This window comes from Drosophila bipectinata, chromosome 2L (assembly GCF_030179905.1).
Source record: "Drosophila bipectinata strain 14024-0381.07 chromosome 2L, DbipHiC1v2, whole genome shotgun sequence".
Taxonomy (NCBI): domain Eukaryota; kingdom Metazoa; phylum Arthropoda; class Insecta; order Diptera; family Drosophilidae; genus Drosophila; species Drosophila bipectinata.
This window is the reverse complement of record NC_091736.1, coordinates 11,001,455-11,018,538: the sequence shown is the minus strand read 5'-3', so window position 1 is coordinate 11,018,538 and position 17,084 is coordinate 11,001,455. Positions and strand designations below refer to the sequence as shown.

At 39.9% G+C, this 17,084-nt stretch overlaps 7 protein-coding genes across 8 annotated transcripts in view; all 7 read right to left on the bottom strand.

Annotated features, from left to right (window-relative positions):
• Nucleotides 1-4,028, bottom strand: part of Nos (Nitric oxide synthase) — a 34,959-nt gene extending 30,931 nt beyond the window's left edge. The window contains exon 1 of the mRNA XM_017243576.3: nucleotides 3,978-4,028. The gene's annotated coding sequence lies outside the window, so the exon portion shown is untranslated. The remainder of the gene's footprint in view (nucleotides 1-3,977) is intronic.
• Nucleotides 4,029-4,422: 394 nt separating this feature from the next.
• On the bottom strand, nucleotides 4,423-9,505 carry LOC108126844 (leukocyte receptor cluster member 8 homolog). Its single transcript, XM_017243577.3, has 6 exons — nucleotides 9,292-9,505; nucleotides 7,595-9,084; nucleotides 6,779-7,523; nucleotides 6,521-6,722; nucleotides 6,254-6,461; nucleotides 4,423-6,197 (listed from the first exon to the last, which is right to left on the bottom strand). Exons 2-6 carry the CDS (start codon nucleotides 8,965-8,967, stop codon nucleotides 6,044-6,046), a joined length of 2,682 nt encoding a protein of 893 aa, XP_017099066.2. The 5' UTR covers nucleotides 8,968-9,084; nucleotides 9,292-9,505; the 3' UTR covers nucleotides 4,423-6,043.
• Nucleotides 9,506-9,663: 158 nt separating this feature from the next.
• Nucleotides 9,664-10,944, bottom strand: LOC108126741 (voltage-dependent anion-selective channel-like). Its single transcript, XM_017243425.3, has 3 exons — nucleotides 10,408-10,944; nucleotides 10,121-10,351; nucleotides 9,664-10,055 (listed from the first exon to the last, which is right to left on the bottom strand). Exons 1-3 carry the CDS (start codon nucleotides 10,839-10,841, stop codon nucleotides 9,755-9,757), a joined length of 966 nt encoding a protein of 321 aa, XP_017098914.3. The 5' UTR covers nucleotides 10,842-10,944; the 3' UTR covers nucleotides 9,664-9,754.
• A 26-nt stretch (nucleotides 10,945-10,970) lies between these two features.
• On the bottom strand, nucleotides 10,971-12,399 carry LOC108126626 (voltage-dependent anion-selective channel-like). Its single transcript, XM_043212590.2, has 3 exons — nucleotides 11,776-12,399; nucleotides 11,470-11,700; nucleotides 10,971-11,412 (listed from the first exon to the last, which is right to left on the bottom strand). Exons 1-3 carry the CDS (start codon nucleotides 12,270-12,272, stop codon nucleotides 11,106-11,108), a joined length of 1,035 nt encoding a protein of 344 aa, XP_043068525.2. The 5' UTR covers nucleotides 12,273-12,399; the 3' UTR covers nucleotides 10,971-11,105.
• Nucleotides 12,400-12,702: 303 nt separating this feature from the next.
• Nucleotides 12,703-14,183, bottom strand: LOC108126723 (voltage-dependent anion-selective channel-like). The gene is made up of 3 exons (XM_017243397.2): nucleotides 13,622-14,183; nucleotides 13,335-13,565; nucleotides 12,703-13,280 (listed from the first exon to the last, which is right to left on the bottom strand). The coding sequence occupies exons 1-3, from the start codon at nucleotides 14,074-14,076 to the stop codon at nucleotides 12,980-12,982; spliced, it is 987 nt and encodes a 328-aa protein (XP_017098886.2). The 5' UTR covers nucleotides 14,077-14,183; the 3' UTR covers nucleotides 12,703-12,979.
• A 90-nt stretch (nucleotides 14,184-14,273) lies between these two features.
• Nucleotides 14,274-15,620, bottom strand: LOC108126717 (voltage-dependent anion-selective channel-like). 2 transcript variants are annotated; one of them, XM_070277165.1, is made up of 4 exons: nucleotides 15,481-15,620; nucleotides 14,990-15,400; nucleotides 14,691-14,924; nucleotides 14,274-14,635 (listed from the first exon to the last, which is right to left on the bottom strand). In XM_070277165.1, exons 1-4 carry the CDS (start codon nucleotides 15,498-15,500, stop codon nucleotides 14,332-14,334), a joined length of 969 nt encoding a protein of 322 aa, XP_070133266.1. In that variant the 5' UTR covers nucleotides 15,501-15,620; the 3' UTR covers nucleotides 14,274-14,331. The 2 variants fall into 2 exon arrangements, with proteins under 2 accessions (XP_070133266.1, XP_017098879.2); XM_017243390.3 differs by lacking the exon at nucleotides 15,481-15,620 and having other exon boundaries at nucleotides 14,275-14,635; nucleotides 14,990-15,429.
• Nucleotides 15,480-16,907, bottom strand: Porin2. Its single transcript, XM_017243601.3, has 3 exons — nucleotides 16,444-16,907; nucleotides 16,163-16,387; nucleotides 15,480-16,101 (listed from the first exon to the last, which is right to left on the bottom strand). Exons 1-3 carry the CDS (start codon nucleotides 16,770-16,772, stop codon nucleotides 15,771-15,773), a joined length of 885 nt encoding a protein of 294 aa, XP_017099090.2. The 5' UTR covers nucleotides 16,773-16,907; the 3' UTR covers nucleotides 15,480-15,770.
• Nucleotides 16,908-17,084: the final 177 nt, after the last annotated feature.

Sequence of the window (17,084 nt, the reverse complement as noted above, 5' to 3'; positions counted from 1 at the left end):
GGTGTGGAAGGAATTGGCAGGGTCCTGTGTCAATTGCAGTCACATTCATAGCCAAATGGGTCATAGGTTTTGAATTCCTCGTTAGCTGATTATATTTTTGTGTAACAGTCGGAAAATTGGTAATAAAAACTAAGCAGAGATTAGCATTTTAAAGATTTCATTAAGGAGCTTTCGTTATCTACAGTTTGCAACTCCAAACTAAAACTTGAGACATTCTATGATTAAGTGACCGCTCCGCCAAAGTGCTGAGGCATCCTTAAAGTTGGTACAATTTTTTCCAAGCAGTTACAAGCCAGAAACAACTGATGCCTAACAAATGAACGAGCCGCGAATGGAAATGTTTTTTTGAAGAAAGAAAACGGAAGCAACATCTGGCGCCAAAAAAAAAAACAGCGTGAAAATTGGCTGTAGAATGAATGATTAAACCCTTTTTGAAGACGAAAGGGCGAAAGGGTTATGGCAGATGTTGTCTGCAACTTTTTCGACTGTAATCAGATGCCTGCCTGCGCCTTCCCAGTTCAACGGAGTGTATAAATAGCCCGGCTCCGCCCTCAGCCAACAAATTAAAGGTAAACTAATTGAATTTTCATAGAGCGGTAAGGACTTCGTCACTTTTTGATTAAGAAAATTTATTGTGCATCCCCGCAGCCAGGCGTCTGGTTTTGTGGTTTTTGCAGCGGCAAATTGCCATAAAGATGCTTTTAATTGCTACAAATGTTCGCTTCGTCTTCCCGACTCCATTTTCCCGGGCTACGCTTTTCATTTCCGTTTCCTTTTTTCCACCGCCCTCCACGAGCTTAATCAGGCCAGAGGCGAATAAAACTGGGCGGTCTAAGAAAACTCTCCAGAGTCTCTGAGGCAGTGTCTCGGAGTTATAGTTGCGGCGATTTATTGTATATCAGTCTCGGTTGATTTGAAATTTAATGAGCTGAGTGGTGTTTAAGTAGGACTTAGCAATAATAACAAAGCAATGCCAAGGGATGTGCAGCATCCATTTTGCTATTTATATAACGGGAGGGAACTAGGATATTATGTAAAGTAGCGCGGGAATTTAAGATGGCGGAAAAGGATTCAATTGATTGAATAATTTCAGATAAAACCTTATGATTCAGAAGAGTTTAAGCTCATCTAATAATGTTTAAGCACTTTAAAACATCAATTAAAAATATGCACATATATTTAATAAAGAAATCAAATATCACTCATACGCCACTTTGTACAACGCCATGTTGAACCACTTTTTTACAAACGGAATATTTTCACATTTTATTGTTGAAGAGTGAAAAAAATTATATTTCACTCAATTATTAATCCATAAAGGGTGAAATATAAAAAATGTACACAACGAATTCCACTTTAGACCCCCCGGCAGGGCTTAACACAAAACATCCGTCACAGAAGACACATTCCGATTTATTTTTTTTTTCCCAATAAAATCCGGAAAATCTCAGCTTTCAGCACTTCAGCAGGGCCCCTCCTTTTCGGCTTTAAATCCAATCAATTGCTTTAAAATAAACCCTTGAACAAAATCAAAAGCAAAACCGTAACAACGACAGACGCTGAATGCTTTTCGTATTATCTCAAATGACAACACAGCCGCGTGAAAAAAATGGAAACCGAAGGAGGAAATCGTACAATTGGAAGACAAAAGCAAACAGTGAAAAAACGAAGGCAAATGCTGCCATCCAAGCCCAATGCAAAACAGTAAAATGTAAAATAAAAAAGAAAGGAAGCTGAAAACCAGCAAATCTGTTAAGAAAAACCATTTAAATGGGCAACACAACCCGGGCCAGGACAATGCAAGTGTGGCTACACAACCATACAGGTGCCAAGATGGCTTTGAGCCAGAGCTTAGACTTGTGGTCAAGTGCGAATCATGGCCAGAATGAGAGTGTGCGTTTTGGGCCAATATTGTCAACCGAATGACAGGCACATTAAATCCATTCTGGCAATTTGTGGCACAATCGGTTCATAGGTAGAGAGTATAAAAATAGAGAAATGTCAGACAGGCTTATCTTTAAGCCGAAAATTTAATAAAGTCTCAAATGTACTCAACTTTTCACCAAAAAATGTATCCTTTGGATTTTATGGGCTTACCATTTTAGATTGATCTGCACCTTAATAACTTGTACTCATTGGTCAAAATTTATTTTATGCTAATGCGATTGGTAAAATATCCCAAAGTCAGCTGAGCACCAAAGAACCCTTGATACGTTTATGAAATGTAAGCCCCCGCCCAGCAAATAATTCTGAGCATAACCGTAAAAGTGAAAAAGATCCTGCGGCCATCCCTTGGCTGGCTTCGAAAAGGTAAACAAGTTTTATTTTCCCCCCCAAATGCTGACTAACCGGCTCTGGATTTACATATGAAAGGGATAGTCATGTGAAGGATTTTATGCGTTTGAGTAGGATTAGTACATCCACAAGGATCCTTAAGGATTCGGGCCACTGTAGGACCAGTGTATGAAATATTTACACATAATGTTGCAAAATTTATACTCCTGTCGGTCTTGTAATGTCAGCCTCAGCTGCGGTTCACGTTTTGATAGTCAATATTGAGTATTTATTTATTGTTAATTGAAAATACAACCAACACACACGAATATAATTTAAAGTCTTTTACTTTTTGAGAGGATTGGGTAATGGATCTGTTCATTTGATCTGTTTGCAGTTGGGAAACTGAATTATGCTCACATAATGTAGCCTTTCAAGGATAATTCAAGATTATAATGAACTCTGGCTCATTGTTATGCCAGCTATTTATAAAAGTGATTTTTAGTTTAGTCCACTCAGTATTAATGCGTTTCGCTGACTTTCAATGGACATGCCTATGCAGCCCTCAATGCAATATACAAAATGTCAGCAACATTATAATTTTCGTAATAAAAAAATGGAACAAACTGACGAAGTGTAGAGGCTGGAGGGGCAGGATGGGAAAGGACATCAGCCAGGACCTGCCAGTACTTTGACATCAGCAGCTGCGACAACGCGACAAGGAAGTTGGCCCTTTGCCATTTCCAAAAAGTTATACCGGAAGTCAATTTGATGTTATTTTTTTACTGCTAATTGTTTTTCAATTTATGTTGGTAATTGTGTTATGAAAATTGTTTATAGCTGGCTGGCGAAAGAGTTAATTTCCACATCTCTGACAATCTTAATTACTTAATGGGGTTCTCGATGCCCCATTCAAGACTCCAACTTCTTTGGCCTTTAATGCTATTTATTAAAGATTAATTTCCATTAATTATTTTTCATTCATTCAAAGCTGAAGCAGTTTGGGGCTTTTTCATTTACTCAAGCTCAAAATGATTTATTTAATTGCAAATTTGAAATCTAGGCGACATTAATCAAATAACTGTTTGGATTAGAGCAGTCTCGTTCTTAGGCTTGACTGATTATTGTGGTCCAGTAATTAGTCAATAATTGCTGGCTTGACAGTGTATTTATTTTGAAATAATTTTCTTGAGGTGCTTGAAGTAAATTATCAAAAAGCAGTGTCTGGCCGAATTATTAATCAATTGAGTCTGTAGGAATTAACAAATAATTACAATTATGTTTGTTTGATTTCAAGAGCGTTGTTTTTGAATCACTGAAGAGGTTACTATGCTTTAAATTTAATTAACTTTCTGTTTCTTTTTTTGCAAGCATGGCTTGCATATTTTTTTTTTTGTTAAGTTACCTAATTTATACCTTTCTATAATTCAATGAAAAATATTTATTTGATACCTAATATTATCATTTAATCCCTATTTTGATCTAACTCCCATTAAATCTAATCCTAAAGAGAAAACAATTTTTCAAACTGTTATCTAAATTTATTTTAAAATTATTAAAGTGCACTTTTCATTTCAATAGTTTTTTTTTAATTTTTAAAGGTTTGAAATATTTGTTTTCTAAAAGAGTTAACAATTTAATTTAATTTCACTTTTAAAAAGTAAAGATTCATGATTTAACTGTTTAATAAATTTAAATTTCACCTTTTATTCAAAAAATTCATTATGTTCCTTCACAAATTTTAAATAAAACGATTTTTTTAAAGGACACTACAAGCACACATTAAACAGATCTTCCTTTTTCACAAAAGAATTTAAGGATTCTTTAAATTTTCTAGGATTCTTTAAATCTTTTGATTATCAACGGTTGGTCCAGGTAGTTTTTGGTTTTTTTAGCGCGATCCTAAGAACTCGAACGCCGCGCGTTGACTGGAGCTAAGGCCGTAACGCAGCATCCTTAAATAGCGGCTGAACCTCCTGCAGCATCCTTCGAGTGTTGGTGAAAAGCTTGGCTTCCGCACTCCAACAAGCTTGTGGCGGCTCGTGTCCTGGCTAAAGCTCCACGATTTTGGCGCCAATGGAAGGAGTCATGTGGCAACAGCCGCCCACTGAAAGTAAAAACCGGCCCAAAGGAAAAACACCTGTTGAGTTATGCATTTGCTTTATTTTTTTTTTTTTATTAAAAAAAGCAATGTTGGCTGTCGCTTTCATGCAACCGGTTTCAAAGCATCTGTGGCGGAAGTATTTAAAAGATGCCATTGAAAATCTTGAATTTTTTCCATCATTTTTCCAACATTCAAGAAAATTAGAAATAAATTTAACAATTAACCTTAACTTAATTCTAAAATATATTACAACTAGGATATAATTACGAACAGTTCCGATTCCCAATTCGTGTCGGAAAACTCTTGCTGTTTGAAAACCCCAAACAATACAATAACTTCCGCCAATCGCTTATAAAATACCCAAATCAATCGAATACATTTTTTAGAGTTCGATTTAGTAACACGATTTAAAATTGGAAGAGCTTACAAAGTGTCGGTTAAGCCCGATGAACTGCTGATCTTGTCTTGAGCTCCATTTGACGCAGCTGGTGGCTGGATGATGTCGATAGCCGGAGGATGTAGAACTCCCCATTATCCAAAAGGACGCCGTAACTTCGGCGAGGGCCTCATGATGTAGTTGGTGGAGGTGGAAGTGATGGTTGGTTGTATATATACAGGTATACAATAGAGAGACAGAACATTAGTATAATCCTTTTTCAATAATTTAAAGAAGACAACAAGTATTAAGGCTATGTCTTAAAACTACTTTAAAAATGAAATGGTTAGGGGACGAAAAAAAAAAATGAGTAAAATAACCACGGCGAAACAAAAATGAGATTTCAGCCCTCTGGCTTTCTCCACTGTGATGGCATCTGCTTTTGTTCGTCTGTTTGTGAATTATTTTGTGTTAATTTCATGTATACGGGGATTTAGTCGAGATATTATTGGGTAATTCGTGACCATAACTGGAATCAGTTCATTCTTGTTCATAATGAGGTCACGCACTTGATAGTTTCATAATAAATATTGCTCCTATTTTGTTTGATTATGTTAGAAAAGGTTAAAACTGGAGACGTTTCAAAGATTAATTCATGTTGGTTTAATGTTAAAAACGACGACGTGGCTAATAGTTTCATTCCAAATTCATGGCAACCAAAGATGCAGTGAGTCCCACGTTGTTTGTAAACATACTAAAATCATTAAGAACTGCCGATCTTGTAGTAATTTGCAGGAACTTAAAAAACAGCGTTCTCAGATGAATCCTTTAAATTGTAACAATTTAGAAGTGGGTTTTAATAAGATAAAGGTCTTCCAATCCAAGCCGAAGTTTTCCATAATCCACAGCATTTTTCCTTTCCATGAAGTCCAAGGGAAATTTCCAAATCCACTTTAAATTAAAGAGCAATGTTGTTTGGATGATCCACTATTTTTTGCTATTCCGATCTATATTTCCTTGTAGAGAAACGACATTCGAAGACGATGATCCTTAACTGTAGCGAGGAATTTAAAAAACCGAATGGACAAAGGGATATCTAAACCAATTCCTACACAAACTATCGCAGGGAATACGCGAAAACTACCTAGATCTATATAAATATGTACAAATATGTGTAGAATGGGACAGGGGAAAAGGTGTATCCGCATTCCGAAAATTCGGAAAGAAGTGGTACTGAGTCAGAATCATTCTCTCAGTGGGGTTTTTGCCTTTTTTGTTCTCATATCACTTTAAATGGTAATGGCTGCGGCGTTTTTACAATCAATTTGGGCACCATTCGCCGCATAAGGTAAACTGAAGGTATCGAGCCATTCTTTGCATTTTTCTTTGTTATTAAACGCCAGAATATTGTTGATATAATCAATGCTAATATTGGGACGATAGCTGAAAGGTATTAAGATTAGTTAGTAGCTCCAAAAAGGAAGATAATTGCAACTTACGACTTAATTATAACACGAAGGGCAGCCTTGCGCTCCCTCTCCAGGAACCACTCAATCATATGACCGGACATAAGAGGAGACGACTTATATAGTTCAAATAGTTTGCAATAGTTGCCCAACGACCACGCCGAGCGAAACTGAAGGGCGTGCGCAATGGCAGGATTCTCGCGTTGATCAGCCGTAATCGAACGCAGGACAGTAGTGATATCTATCAGGAAAAGATATAATGTTATTGGATGGTTATATTGAAAAAAAGATAAAACTTACCCAAAGTATTCTTTGTGAATATGTAGTACAGTATACGGTAGGCTGTAAACTCCAGGGAATTGGCGCTCTTGCCCAGCTCTGAATACAGCATCTTAAGTTGCGTCTGACACTGATTAAACTCTTCGTGGTCACCCTTCTCCATGGCAATCCGGGCGTGTGTTTCATAGACCTCTACCGTAAACTGATCCCGAATACCTTGGACCTGTATTTAAAATCAAATTGTAAGTATATAAAGTCTTTCTGGATTTTTAAACTTACCGTCAGATCCTGCCTTATGGATTTCAGCTGATCACACGCATAATGATAATCGTGATTGGCACGCCACTTGCTCTTCACATTGGCCAACGAGTGCGTTAGCACCTCGACTGGTCGCACTTCCGATGGAGACGGCGCCTTGGTAAGACGCAAAAATGATTTTTCAAGGTCCCTACAAGTTCCTACAATATGCAAATCGAGTAGATCTATACCGCCAGACGGATCGGAGTCCTCATAGAAGGATGGGCGTTGATAGTTCTGTTGCATCTTCTTTTTGTTTTTGGCCGTGGTGAGACCAAACGGTGAGCTTGCAATGGCGACGACAGATTTCTTGGCTGAGCCGGAGCTCTGCTGCGAGAAACGTGCCGCTCGCTGTTGCAAGCGCGCTGTGTCATCATCAACGGCTCCGCCCACGGACGACTGGTTGGAATAGAAGTGTGGCACCTTTTTCTTTGCCTGACCGGAGTTTGCTGAATTCGATGTCGCTGCTGCTGCTGCAGCAGCAGCCCTCTTGCCCTTCTTCATAAGCATTTTTTGTTGCTTACGCGAAAGGTTCGCCGAAAGCGGTATAAAGTCCATAGAATCGTTTAAGCCCGACTTGCGGCTAACCTTACGCGCTGGCGGGCTGCCATTGCCGCTGCTACGAGAGCACGAACGGGATCGAGGGGAACGGGACCGGGAACGCGAATACGAACGTGATCGCGAATACCGCTTCTTATATTTTGAAGAGCTAGACGATGCCGGCGACCTGAAAATGGGGTTGAAGAAAACTAGTTTAGAAATCGCCTTCTGCTGGAAAATCCCCAAAAAAAAACTCACCGCGAACGACTCCTGGAGTATCGCGACGATGACTGATGATTGTGAGAACCGTAGCTCGAAGAGGACTTGTTGAATAGATTGCCCTTTTGCTTGAACTGATTCACAATGCCAGAACCCTTGACTGGCGACTTATCCTGCTCACGCTCTCGCTCTTTCTCCTTCTCCTGCTCTAATTTTTTGTGGAAGTAATTGCTCCGCTGAGGCGCCGGCGGCGTGGCATTGTTCAGCACCACATCGATACCATCCCGCTCACTGTACACCGTGGGCATGGGCTCGTTGTCCCAGTCCCTAGTCCATAATTCATTACGATTCGCTGCTGCTATAATCTTGCCCTTGAGGCAAATATCAATCTGATCCTTGTCGAGGTCCGTGTTGCACTTGGAATAGCAACGGGCCACATACTGATTTAGAGAATCGGGCCACGAATCGTTGGAGGCCATTTGGAAGCTGTTGGGCCGCTTAAAGTTAGACGCAGCCGGTTGGGGAGCAGCCGGAGGGGGCAGTTCTTTCATCTGTGGCGGCTCAGTGGGAGCCACTAAAGCTAGGGGTAGCGGCGGTGGTGGCTTACTCAAATCTGGTGTAGCTGGCACTCCCACATCAGCGGCGGTAATGATGGGTGGTGGTGGTGGTACGGGCGGCACTTGGTTGCTAAACGGATTGGTGTATGGTGTTTGTTCAAAGTTCTTGTTTTTGTTGTTTCTCTTGCGCTTCTTTTTGTTATTGTTGTTGTTGGTGTTATTGTTGTACATTTGCATACCCTGTTGCTGCATTTGCTGATGCTGCTGTTGTTGTTGTTGTTGTTGCTGTAATTGTTGATGATTCTGTTGATTTTGTTGATGATTCTGTTGGTTTTGTTGCTGTTGTTGTTGCTGTTCTAGTTGTAGAGGATTTGGAGCATTGGCCAAACGCTTCTGGTTTAGATTCAAATTAAAACGAATTCCTCCAAAATTCTTTTGCTGCTGTTGTTGCTGCTGCTGCTGTTGTTGTTGTTGCTGCTGTTGCTGTTGCTTGTTACCTCCTGAACCCTGAGGCATTTTTGGTGGCGGCGGTGGTGGTGGACCACTAGGCAATGGCGGCGGTGCCGCAAGTGCATTGCTAAATCCGGGCGGCGCATTCGAGGCGCTGATCGTCGATGTTACCTGTTGTTGCTGTTGTTGTTGGTAGCGCATGTAGTACTGATAGTAGTGTTGATACTGCTGCTGGTAGGCGGCTGCATTTTGGTTCGCATACCAGGCGTAGTTGCTCCATTGCTGGGCAAGGTTGGAGGGGTTGTTAGCCTGCTGTTGCTGTTGTTGTTGTTGTTGTTGCTGCTGCTGCTGCATTTCCTGCAGCTGGGGAATCAAAGGTGGCGGCGCACTCATTGCGTCGGACATGATATTTCGTCGCAGCCCTCTTTCACTAAAGGTCGCGTGTTGTATGCTTTTTTTTTTTACCTGAACTTACCTTTGTCTTTTTGCTATTGCGTTGCTGATATTTCTCCGACGACCGTCCTGTAAATCCAAAAAAAAGGGAAAATGGATTAGGATTATTTATCAACCATTCTGCCAATGTCGTAGGCAGAATATATTAATTCAAATATGATTTCATGATTCACTAACGTGGGATGTTACCCCAAAAGACCAACCACGAGCACGCCTCTGCCTAGACATGGAAGTGTATGTGTGTGGTGGCATGTGACGCCATTTTCTTTTTCTTACCTATTTTTTTCTTTGGGAACACAATTTCTATCCCTAATATTCGGTCCTTGATAGCTACTGCCAAATATTATTAAATGTCACTGCAGGTCTAGACAGTCCTACTAACTGCCCTAACACGAAAAATATCTCAGATACTTAATTCTTTGACTGCTTTGTTACGACAATATAAATAAAACACGTCTAGTTTCAACGAAAAATCGATGGAATAGTGTTAGTAAACGTTAGAGGCTCGATAATGACAAAGATTCCAGAGTTGCCGGACTTGCACAGCACTGCTTTCGATCGATAGCTCTCGTTATTTCGATTTGTTATCGATATGGCGCATATTTTCAAATAAAGTAAATATTTACAATAAAAAGCCAATAATACTATTGACAGGAATATATATTTTAACAGTTCTAGTACATTTTTACAATTTTAACTATTAACGTAAGTTTTTTAAATCAGAATTTCAAACCACAGTTCAACAATTAAAGCTCCAAGATGCTCCGATTTTGTGCTCTCCATCCAACGGACTTTTTCCCTCGAAACCAAAATGATACTGCACCCCAATATTTTTGCCAACACTTGTTTGATATACGACTCCCATATTGGCATCTTCGCGTATCTTTGCCTTCAGCATTGAGCCATCATCGAATTCGTACTGCCCGCCAAAGGCAAACTTCGACTGTCCTTCATTGCCGTAGGAGCTCATCTTTAAAGCAAAGGCCCAGCTATCACCCATACGCTGGAAGATTGACACTCGCAGGTCTTTCAGGTTCTCACTAAAAAGGTGCAGGTGCAGGTTAGAGAGCCAGGTAAAAAAAATAATTAGGCTAAAAATACGAACAGTTTTATGCAAAATTCGGTGTTTCCATTGTTGAATCCCACGCCGAGGGCGTGCTTGTCGAAGCCCTTTTCCTCACAGTTGTATACCGTGCGGTATCCTAGTATCCATTTTTCGTTGGGAACCATCAATGCATATCCCTTTATAAAGGATTGGTTATGAAGGGGCAATATCAACTCCAGTTTAAAAGGATTATTTTCGATTCCAGTTTTTAATTGGCATTTAAAATCAGAACTACAGGTTAGATAGTTATAAATAAATATTTAATTATGAAATCGAATATTAAATACCTGTCTTCGATGGAACCAGAACACTTAAAGTTAGAATAGCACAAACCACCCAACCATTTACTCTTTAATCCGACATGGGCCAAAATGTGCTTATCTGTCAGCCACCCAACAGCCACGTGCCAGTTACCAAGTTTCTTGTAAGCCTCAAAACCACCAAAAATATCTGACAGTTTCGGGTACCCCTCGCCATAAGTGCTCAGAGTTAGGTCATTTAATTCGGATCTGCACTGGATTTTCCAGGCGCCGATCTCATAACCCCGGAGGAGACATTCTTTGGCATAGCCACCTACATGGAAGTAGGTAGGCATCTCCCCAAACACTGGGGGCTGTGGCAGGATCGTTTCCGACTCCCTTTTTTGGGATTCCTCCGAGGTGACATCGTCATCGCGTTTCTTGTTGTAAGGCTCAAATATTCGCCTGTATGTTTTCTGCATACCAAAGTTTGGACTTTAAAACAAATATTTACAATAATAAATAAACTCAAAAATTTTGATTTACAAAAACAAAGAATGTAAGTTTATCTAAGACTACTAAGCTAAGTATATTTAAAAAAAACCCATAGATTTTGTATATTAATTTTTATTTAATTTTATTATTACGTCAAACCGTATAGGTATAGATTAAAAAAATTTTGTAAAAATTTGCAATACTAAGAATTTGGTTACCATCCGTGAAAATTAAAATAAAAGGTGGCATGATTAACACTCGAAGGACCAGGCTACACCGATCTTGTGCTCACCATTTATGGGATCTTTTAACTCGCATCCAACATGATACATAACGTCAACAGTTTCAGCAAGTCTAGATTGGTAGACGATACCAAATTGGCTATCATCCCGCAGCCTGGCCTTCAGCAAATGTCCCGGAGAGAATTCGTATTGGGTACCAATGGTAATGTTGCTTGTGGCGTTTTCCTCGGCGCCTATAATGGTCATTTTTAAAGCGAAGGCCAATTTCTCGCCTAAGCGCTGGAAGACCGAGCCTCTCAAAGTCTTAAAATTTTCACTAATAAATAGAATTCTATATTATTATGCTTCGATATAAAATATTTTAGTATCTTACAGTTTTAGGCCAACTTCCGTGGTTTCATTGTGGTATCCTAGGCAAAAAGCATGCATCGCAAACTGTTTTTTGTCAACATTATAGACGGAGCGATATCCCAGGGCTGTGTTCTCCGTTGGTGTCACTACGGCATAACCCATTAGAAGGGGTTCCTTGTAAACTGGTACAATGAGTTCCACTTTTCCCGGGCTACGCTCCAATCCAAGTTTAATCCTTGCTTTAAATTTTGACCTTGCAGGAAAATTGGATAAAATAGACATTAGAACGGGAATAAGCTATTTTTTAAATAATTTCTTGTTAACTTACTCTTCCTCTTGAGGAGAAATTGTTGTTTTCAAGGTCGCATAAGCACTTCCGCCAAGGACACCCCCACGAGCACCAACGTCCGCCAGATAGGCATTCGCAGTTAGCCAGGTGCATACCGCATGGAAGACTGGCCATTCCTTGTAAAGTTCAATGCCGCCACTGGCCGGGGTCAGAGTAGGATTACCCTCGCCAAAACTGCCCAGGACTATGTCATGCTTGGTTTTGGTGGTAGAATCAAGTTCCCAGACACCAAGCCGGTATCCTTTGGCAAGGCATTCCTTGGCCAAGCTACCAACATGAAAATAGCTATACACTTGCCCCTCTTCCAACGGAGGTGGCATTATCTCCTCCACATCTATCGGCTCCTCTTCAGGCTCAGGCTCCGGCTCAGGCTCTGGCTCTGGCTTTTTTCTGCCCAATTTACACATCTTGTGTTCTCCGTCACCACCTCCATCCTTCTTCTTTTTCCGGTTAAGGCGACAGTACTTATTCTTCATATTTTAGTCCGCGAATTAAAATTATTAAATTAAAAAAATTAAAACAAAGGTTAAAAAGATAAAATACACAAAAATTTTGTCAATAGGTCATTTCGAGACTATTTTGGGTTCGGAGTATGAAAACATAATGATTTTTTACTCCAGGCCTATTGCGATTTTAATTTCAAAAAGTTTTTCAGCTTTCAGATGGTATAAGATGGGTTTTTAAAACGAAAGAATTAAAGATATCTTACTTTAAAAACTAATTTTACGATCTTAGTTGACTTCTTATCTAATCATTTATAAAGGTAAATATTTACCTTTAGTAAATATTTATTTACTACTAAATAAATAAATACTATTCAACCAACGATATCCGTTCTTTATAATGAATAAAATCACATCGATTTATTTCAATTATTTGAAAAAAATTATAGCAAAAATCGGAAGATTAATTTCCTCTTGATTGACCATTTTATTAGAGTATAAAATGTTACATATTATTGAATATTGTTATATTATTGAGTATTGCAATGAGCTTTACAAAATTCAAAAATATATAGCTGGCAACCTGCTTAAAGTTATAGATGACGAAATGATTGTACGGTTCCACGCTGGCTTCCAGGTCTTGACCTTCTACAGAATTACATATATTCTTCAATGTCCGAAAAAGATAAATATTCCATATCGAGAAGCTGTTTAAACTCGAGAACTAGGATGGCTTGCTTTTAGCAGTGGAAGTCACAAGAAACGCCAAGTTTGTGGGCGCCCTTCAAAGGATCTGAGCCCTCAAGGCCAATATGATATAACACATCGATATTGGGAGATAGTTTTGATTGGTAGACCAAACCAATTTTGGCATCATCCCGGATCTTGACTTTAAGCAGCGATCCATATTGAAACATATACTGAGCTCCAACCACAAACTGTCGGTCATCCTCGGAGTTATAGAGATTCGCTTTGAGAGCAAAAGCCAAGTTTTTTCCCAATCGGTAGAAGATCGATCCTCGTAGCTCATTGAAGTTCTCTCTAAGATGATGAAGGATTACATTTATGTTTGGTAAGTTATCAAGATTGACTTACAGCTTCATTCCAACTTCGGTAATTCCATTGTAATAGCCCAGACAGAGACCATGCTTGTGGAATTCTTTTTCATCAAAATTATAAACTCCACGATAGCCAAGAAGCCAGTTTTGGATGGGTGACACTAGAAAATAGCCGATACAAAGGGGATCCTTATATATTGGTACCATCAGCTCTGTTTTAAGACGACTCTTTTCGAAACCACCCAGTATCTTACTGGAAAGTAACATTCTAGAAAATAAAAATAACCTTATATTATAGATCAATCTAATCTGATCTATACTCACTCATTTTTGTTGCCAACTACTGACTTAATTGTGGCATACCAACTCCCGCCAAGACCACGGCCCTGAAACCCAATCTCGTTCAAGAAGTCCTGAGACGACAACCAGCCATATGAAATATGAAAGTTACGAGACTTATGGATTCCCTGGACTCCGCCAAAAACTGACTTTGCTGTCGGATAGCCCTCGCCGAAACTGCTGATATATAGCTTTTCCCTCGACTTCGAGCAGCACTGCATCTGCCAGGCATCCAGCTGGAATCCGTAGGTGAGCAACTCCTTTGCCCAGCCGCCCACATGGAAATAGGTTGCCATCTCGCCATCGAACGGTGGCGGTGGCATTTTTCCTGCCTCTGGCTCCTTTTTTGGAGCGTCTTGATCCTCGTCTCCAGCTGGGTTGGATTTGCGATTACCCCACATGTAGTGGAACGGGCATTGGGCATTTAGTTGATGCGACATTGTGAGTAAAATGAACAAATTATTGTTAACTATATAAACTATGAATAATTTGGAATGTCTTCAAACGTTGATTCGAAATCTAAGCTGTACTCGGAAATAATGTTGATATATTTTGAAAAGGTATAGTGCATACAACTAAACTAATATGAAGTTTTATAAGTTATTATTATTTTTATTAAATTTTGTAAATTTTTTTTTATTAAATTTTGAATTTTGTTTAAATAGTTACAAGCACATGCCAATTTGTATCAGGGACTATATATTGAAAACCCAGGAAGTACCAATTGAATAATTTCCGTTGAGTGGATCTCTTGCTTCGATTCCACCGTGAAACAGCATTTCCACATCTTCCCGCAATTTCTTCTGATAGACTAGGCCCACGAAGGTGTCTCCGCGGACTCTAGCCTTCAGCATGTGCCCAGGTTCGAACTCGTACTGGCATCCAACTATAATTTTTCGAGCGTCCACCTCTTCGCCGTAAAGATTTGCCTTTAAGGCCACGGCCCACTGCTCTCCAATTTTTTGAAATATTGATCCGCGGACTTCCTTAAAGTTCTCCCTGAAAGTTAAAGATGCTCGAAAGGTACCTTAAACTCGAAAGGTCCACTACTTACAGTTTCAGGCCCACTTCAGTGGATTCATTTTGAAACCCGGCACAAAGGGCGTGACGGATAATCTTTTTATTCTCCCAGTCGTAAGCTCCACGACAGCCCAGGATAAAGTTCTCCACGGGAGTCAGCGTAAGATAGCCCAACAATAATGGTTCTTTATAAATGGGCACCACAAGTTCCATTCTGATCGGATTACGATCAATGTCCAACTTACACTTGCAAAGGTAATCAAGTTTACTTGAGAAAAAAATAAACAAGAGGGTAAAAAATAGTCTAGAAAAAGCCTTATAAGTCGGACTTACCGCTCTTCGCTTATACCAAATGATGATTTCAGGATGACCTTCCACTTCCCCTCGAGGGCTTCGCCACGCGCCCCAATGTCAGCGAGGAGAAGTTCATCGGTTAGCCAGGCGAGGGCGGTATGAAAGTTTCCAAATTCCTTGTACGCCTCGATTCCACCGTAAACGTCGTTCATGGACGGATAACCCTCACCGAAACTGCTCAGAAAAAGATCCTCTTCCGTCTTTGTAGTGGTCAGGAGCTTCCACGGGCCGTTCTTGTAGCCACTGATGAGGCACATCTTAGCCATGAGTCCCACGTGGAAGTATGTCTTCATTTCGCCTTCTTCCGCTTTCAAAGGCATTTTTTCCATTAAATTTTCATGGTTTTCCGGAGGTGGAGGCTCCTCAGGTGGCTCTGCCCGCTTTTTGTTTCTGCGGAACAGGTTTCCACATCGTGGCATTTTAAATATTAAAAACTAAAATTTTGTTATTTTTTATAAAGAAATAAATACAAATTATTGCCAGAGGACATCTGAAAATTTCGTCAAAACAGCTACGATCAAACTAAACCAAATACTTGAATAATTTTTGATGACGTTTAAAGTTTTTCAATTGCCTACTTTTTTTCATAAAATATTATACTCATTTAATTCATTTTTTAAACTTTTTTTAAAACTTTAATCATCTCAAAAAAGATCCATTTTCATAACCATGAATGTGAATGTATTTTTCTTCATAACATAATTAAATTAATTTAGAAATTCAAATGATTAAGTTAACTCCTTTAAATGAGACCTCCTTCTTAGCATTGGAGGGCCACGCCCACGCCAAACTTGTGATTTCCATCCGAGATGTTGCCACAGTCTAGAACGGCTGATATGGAGGCTGTAATACCGTCTCGGAGCTTTTGCTCATAGCCCAGACCCAGCTCCACAACGTTATTGATCTTGGCCCGGATCAGGGCGTTCTCCTCCAGATGATAAAGCATGCCCAGGCTGACGACCAGGTCGCCGCCCTCCTGCTGCTCGCCACCTTCTCCTTGCTGGCCTCCAGTCTTGGTGATCTCCGCACCAACATCGATCTTTTCGCTGGCTTTGTAAAATAGAGATGCCAACCAGGTGTCTCCATTTTTTCTTAAGGAGATTTGGTTTTCTTTTAGTAAAATTATAACATTTTCCCAAAGGAGTTACTTACAGTTCTCCGTGCAAGGTGGCGGTTTCGTTAGTCCACCCCAAAGCCACCTTCCACATTTTTAAATCGACATTACTGACGTCAAGCTCGCCACCAAGACCGCCCAGAAACTCATTATGGCTAAGAACCAGGGAGCAGTTCAAAGCCGGTTCCGAGTTCAATCCAATGTCGGCCAAGAAGTGAAAGTTGTCCTTGGCATAACCCAATTTGAACTTTCCATCCCCCTCACTATTTAAATTATAATTATAGTTACATATTACTTAAATTAAATATTAATAAATTACTTAGATCCCGGCTGAAACTTGGCCTCCAGTGCCAGCATCAGGCCCTCGGCCAACTTATCCTTCTGCATTATCTCTCCAAAGAGCCAGTTCTCCGTGTTCCATCGTTCGGTGAGGGTTAGGCCATGATCTTCGATCTTGTACTTGCTCTGCAAGGATCCTTTCACCTTGCTGTTGTCCTGGCTGGCAAATCCTGTGGTGAAAAACTCAATGCCAGAACTGGTCAGAGTCTTGCAATCGATCTGCCAGATGCCCGGGTGATAGCCGCGTCTGAGGAGATCTCGTGCCAGCTTTCCCAGATCGGGATACGGGGGTGTTCCCTTGGAGGACATAATTAATAGGTAAGGAAGTGGAAAATTCGGAATTTTTTGTTGAGTCTAATTGCCAGGCGATTTTGCCTTGAATCACCAAAAATTTGTGTTACAAAAAATGCCCGATATATACACAGGCACAGACGTTTTAGAACTGAAACACCCTGGGTTCTTTTCTAAAATTATAAATCGTAAAGAAAATATTCAATAGCTCCCTAGCGCCCAAAAAAAATAACCAAAATAAAATAAAATATCTTTGAATTGAAATATGACCCAATCTTAAATTTTAAAGAAGACATCGCTTGGTAATCCCCCCAAGACGTCCCAAGCTTA

Bases quoted from the DNA above. Each gene is read 5' to 3' on its own strand.
- LOC108126626 (XM_043212590.2), bottom strand. From the start codon at position 12,272: ATGAAGAATAAGTACTGTCGCCTTAACCGGAAAAAGAAGAAGGATGGA. The intron at 11,701-11,775 runs GTAAGTTAACAA...TTTTCCTGCAAG, and splicing joins ATTTCTCCTCAAGAGGAAGA to GTCAAAATTTAAAGCAAGGA. The intron at 11,413-11,469 runs GTAAGATACTAA...TCTATTTATTAG, and splicing joins ACGGAAGTTGGCCTAAAACT to TGAAAATTTTAAGACTTTGA.
- LOC108126717 (XM_017243390.3), bottom strand. From the start codon at position 15,429: ATGCCACGATGTGGAAACCTGTTCCGCAGAAACAAAAAGCGGGCAGAG. The intron at 14,925-14,989 runs GTAAGTCCGACT...TTTTTTCTCAAG, and splicing joins TTTGGTATAAGCGAAGAGCG to TAAACTTGATTACCTTTGCA. The intron at 14,636-14,690 runs GTAAGTAGTGGA...TTTAACTTTCAG, and splicing joins ACTGAAGTGGGCCTGAAACT to GGAGAACTTTAAGGAAGTCC.
- Porin2 (XM_017243601.3), bottom strand. From the start codon at position 16,772: ATGTCCTCCAAGGGAACACCCCCGTATCCCGATCTGGGAAAGCTGGCA. The intron at 16,388-16,443 runs GTAATTTATTAA...TAATTTAAATAG, and splicing joins AAGTTTCAGCCGGGATCTAA to TGAGGGGGATGGAAAGTTCA. The intron at 16,102-16,162 runs GTAAGTAACTCC...AATCTCCTTAAG, and splicing joins GCCACCTTGCACGGAGAACT to AAAAAATGGAGACACCTGGT.
- LOC108126741 (XM_017243425.3), bottom strand. From the start codon at position 10,841: ATGCAGAAAACATACAGGCGAATATTTGAGCCTTACAACAAGAAACGC. The intron at 10,352-10,407 runs GTATTTAATATT...TCTAACCTGTAG, and splicing joins TCTGGTTCCATCGAAGACAG to TTCTGATTTTAAATGCCAAT. The intron at 10,056-10,120 runs GTTCGTATTTTT...GCACCTTTTTAG, and splicing joins ACCGAATTTTGCATAAAACT to TGAGAACCTGAAAGACCTGC.
- LOC108126723 (XM_017243397.2), bottom strand. From the start codon at position 14,076: ATGTCGCATCAACTAAATGCCCAATGCCCGTTCCACTACATGTGGGGT. The intron at 13,566-13,621 runs GTGAGTATAGAT...TTTATTTTCTAG, and splicing joins GTAGTTGGCAACAAAAATGA to AATGTTACTTTCCAGTAAGA. The intron at 13,281-13,334 runs GTAAGTCAATCT...TCATCATCTTAG, and splicing joins ACCGAAGTTGGAATGAAGCT to AGAGAACTTCAATGAGCTAC.
- LOC108126844 (XM_017243577.3), bottom strand. From the start codon at position 8,967: ATGTCCGACGCAATGAGTGCGCCGCCACCTTTGATTCCCCAGCTGCAG. The intron at 7,524-7,594 runs GTGAGTTTTTTT...CCCCATTTTCAG, and splicing joins TACTCCAGGAGTCGTTCGCG to GTCGCCGGCATCGTCTAGCT. The intron at 6,462-6,520 runs GTAAGTTTTATC...TTTTCCTGATAG, and splicing joins ATTCACAAAGAATACTTTGG to ATATCACTACTGTCCTGCGT.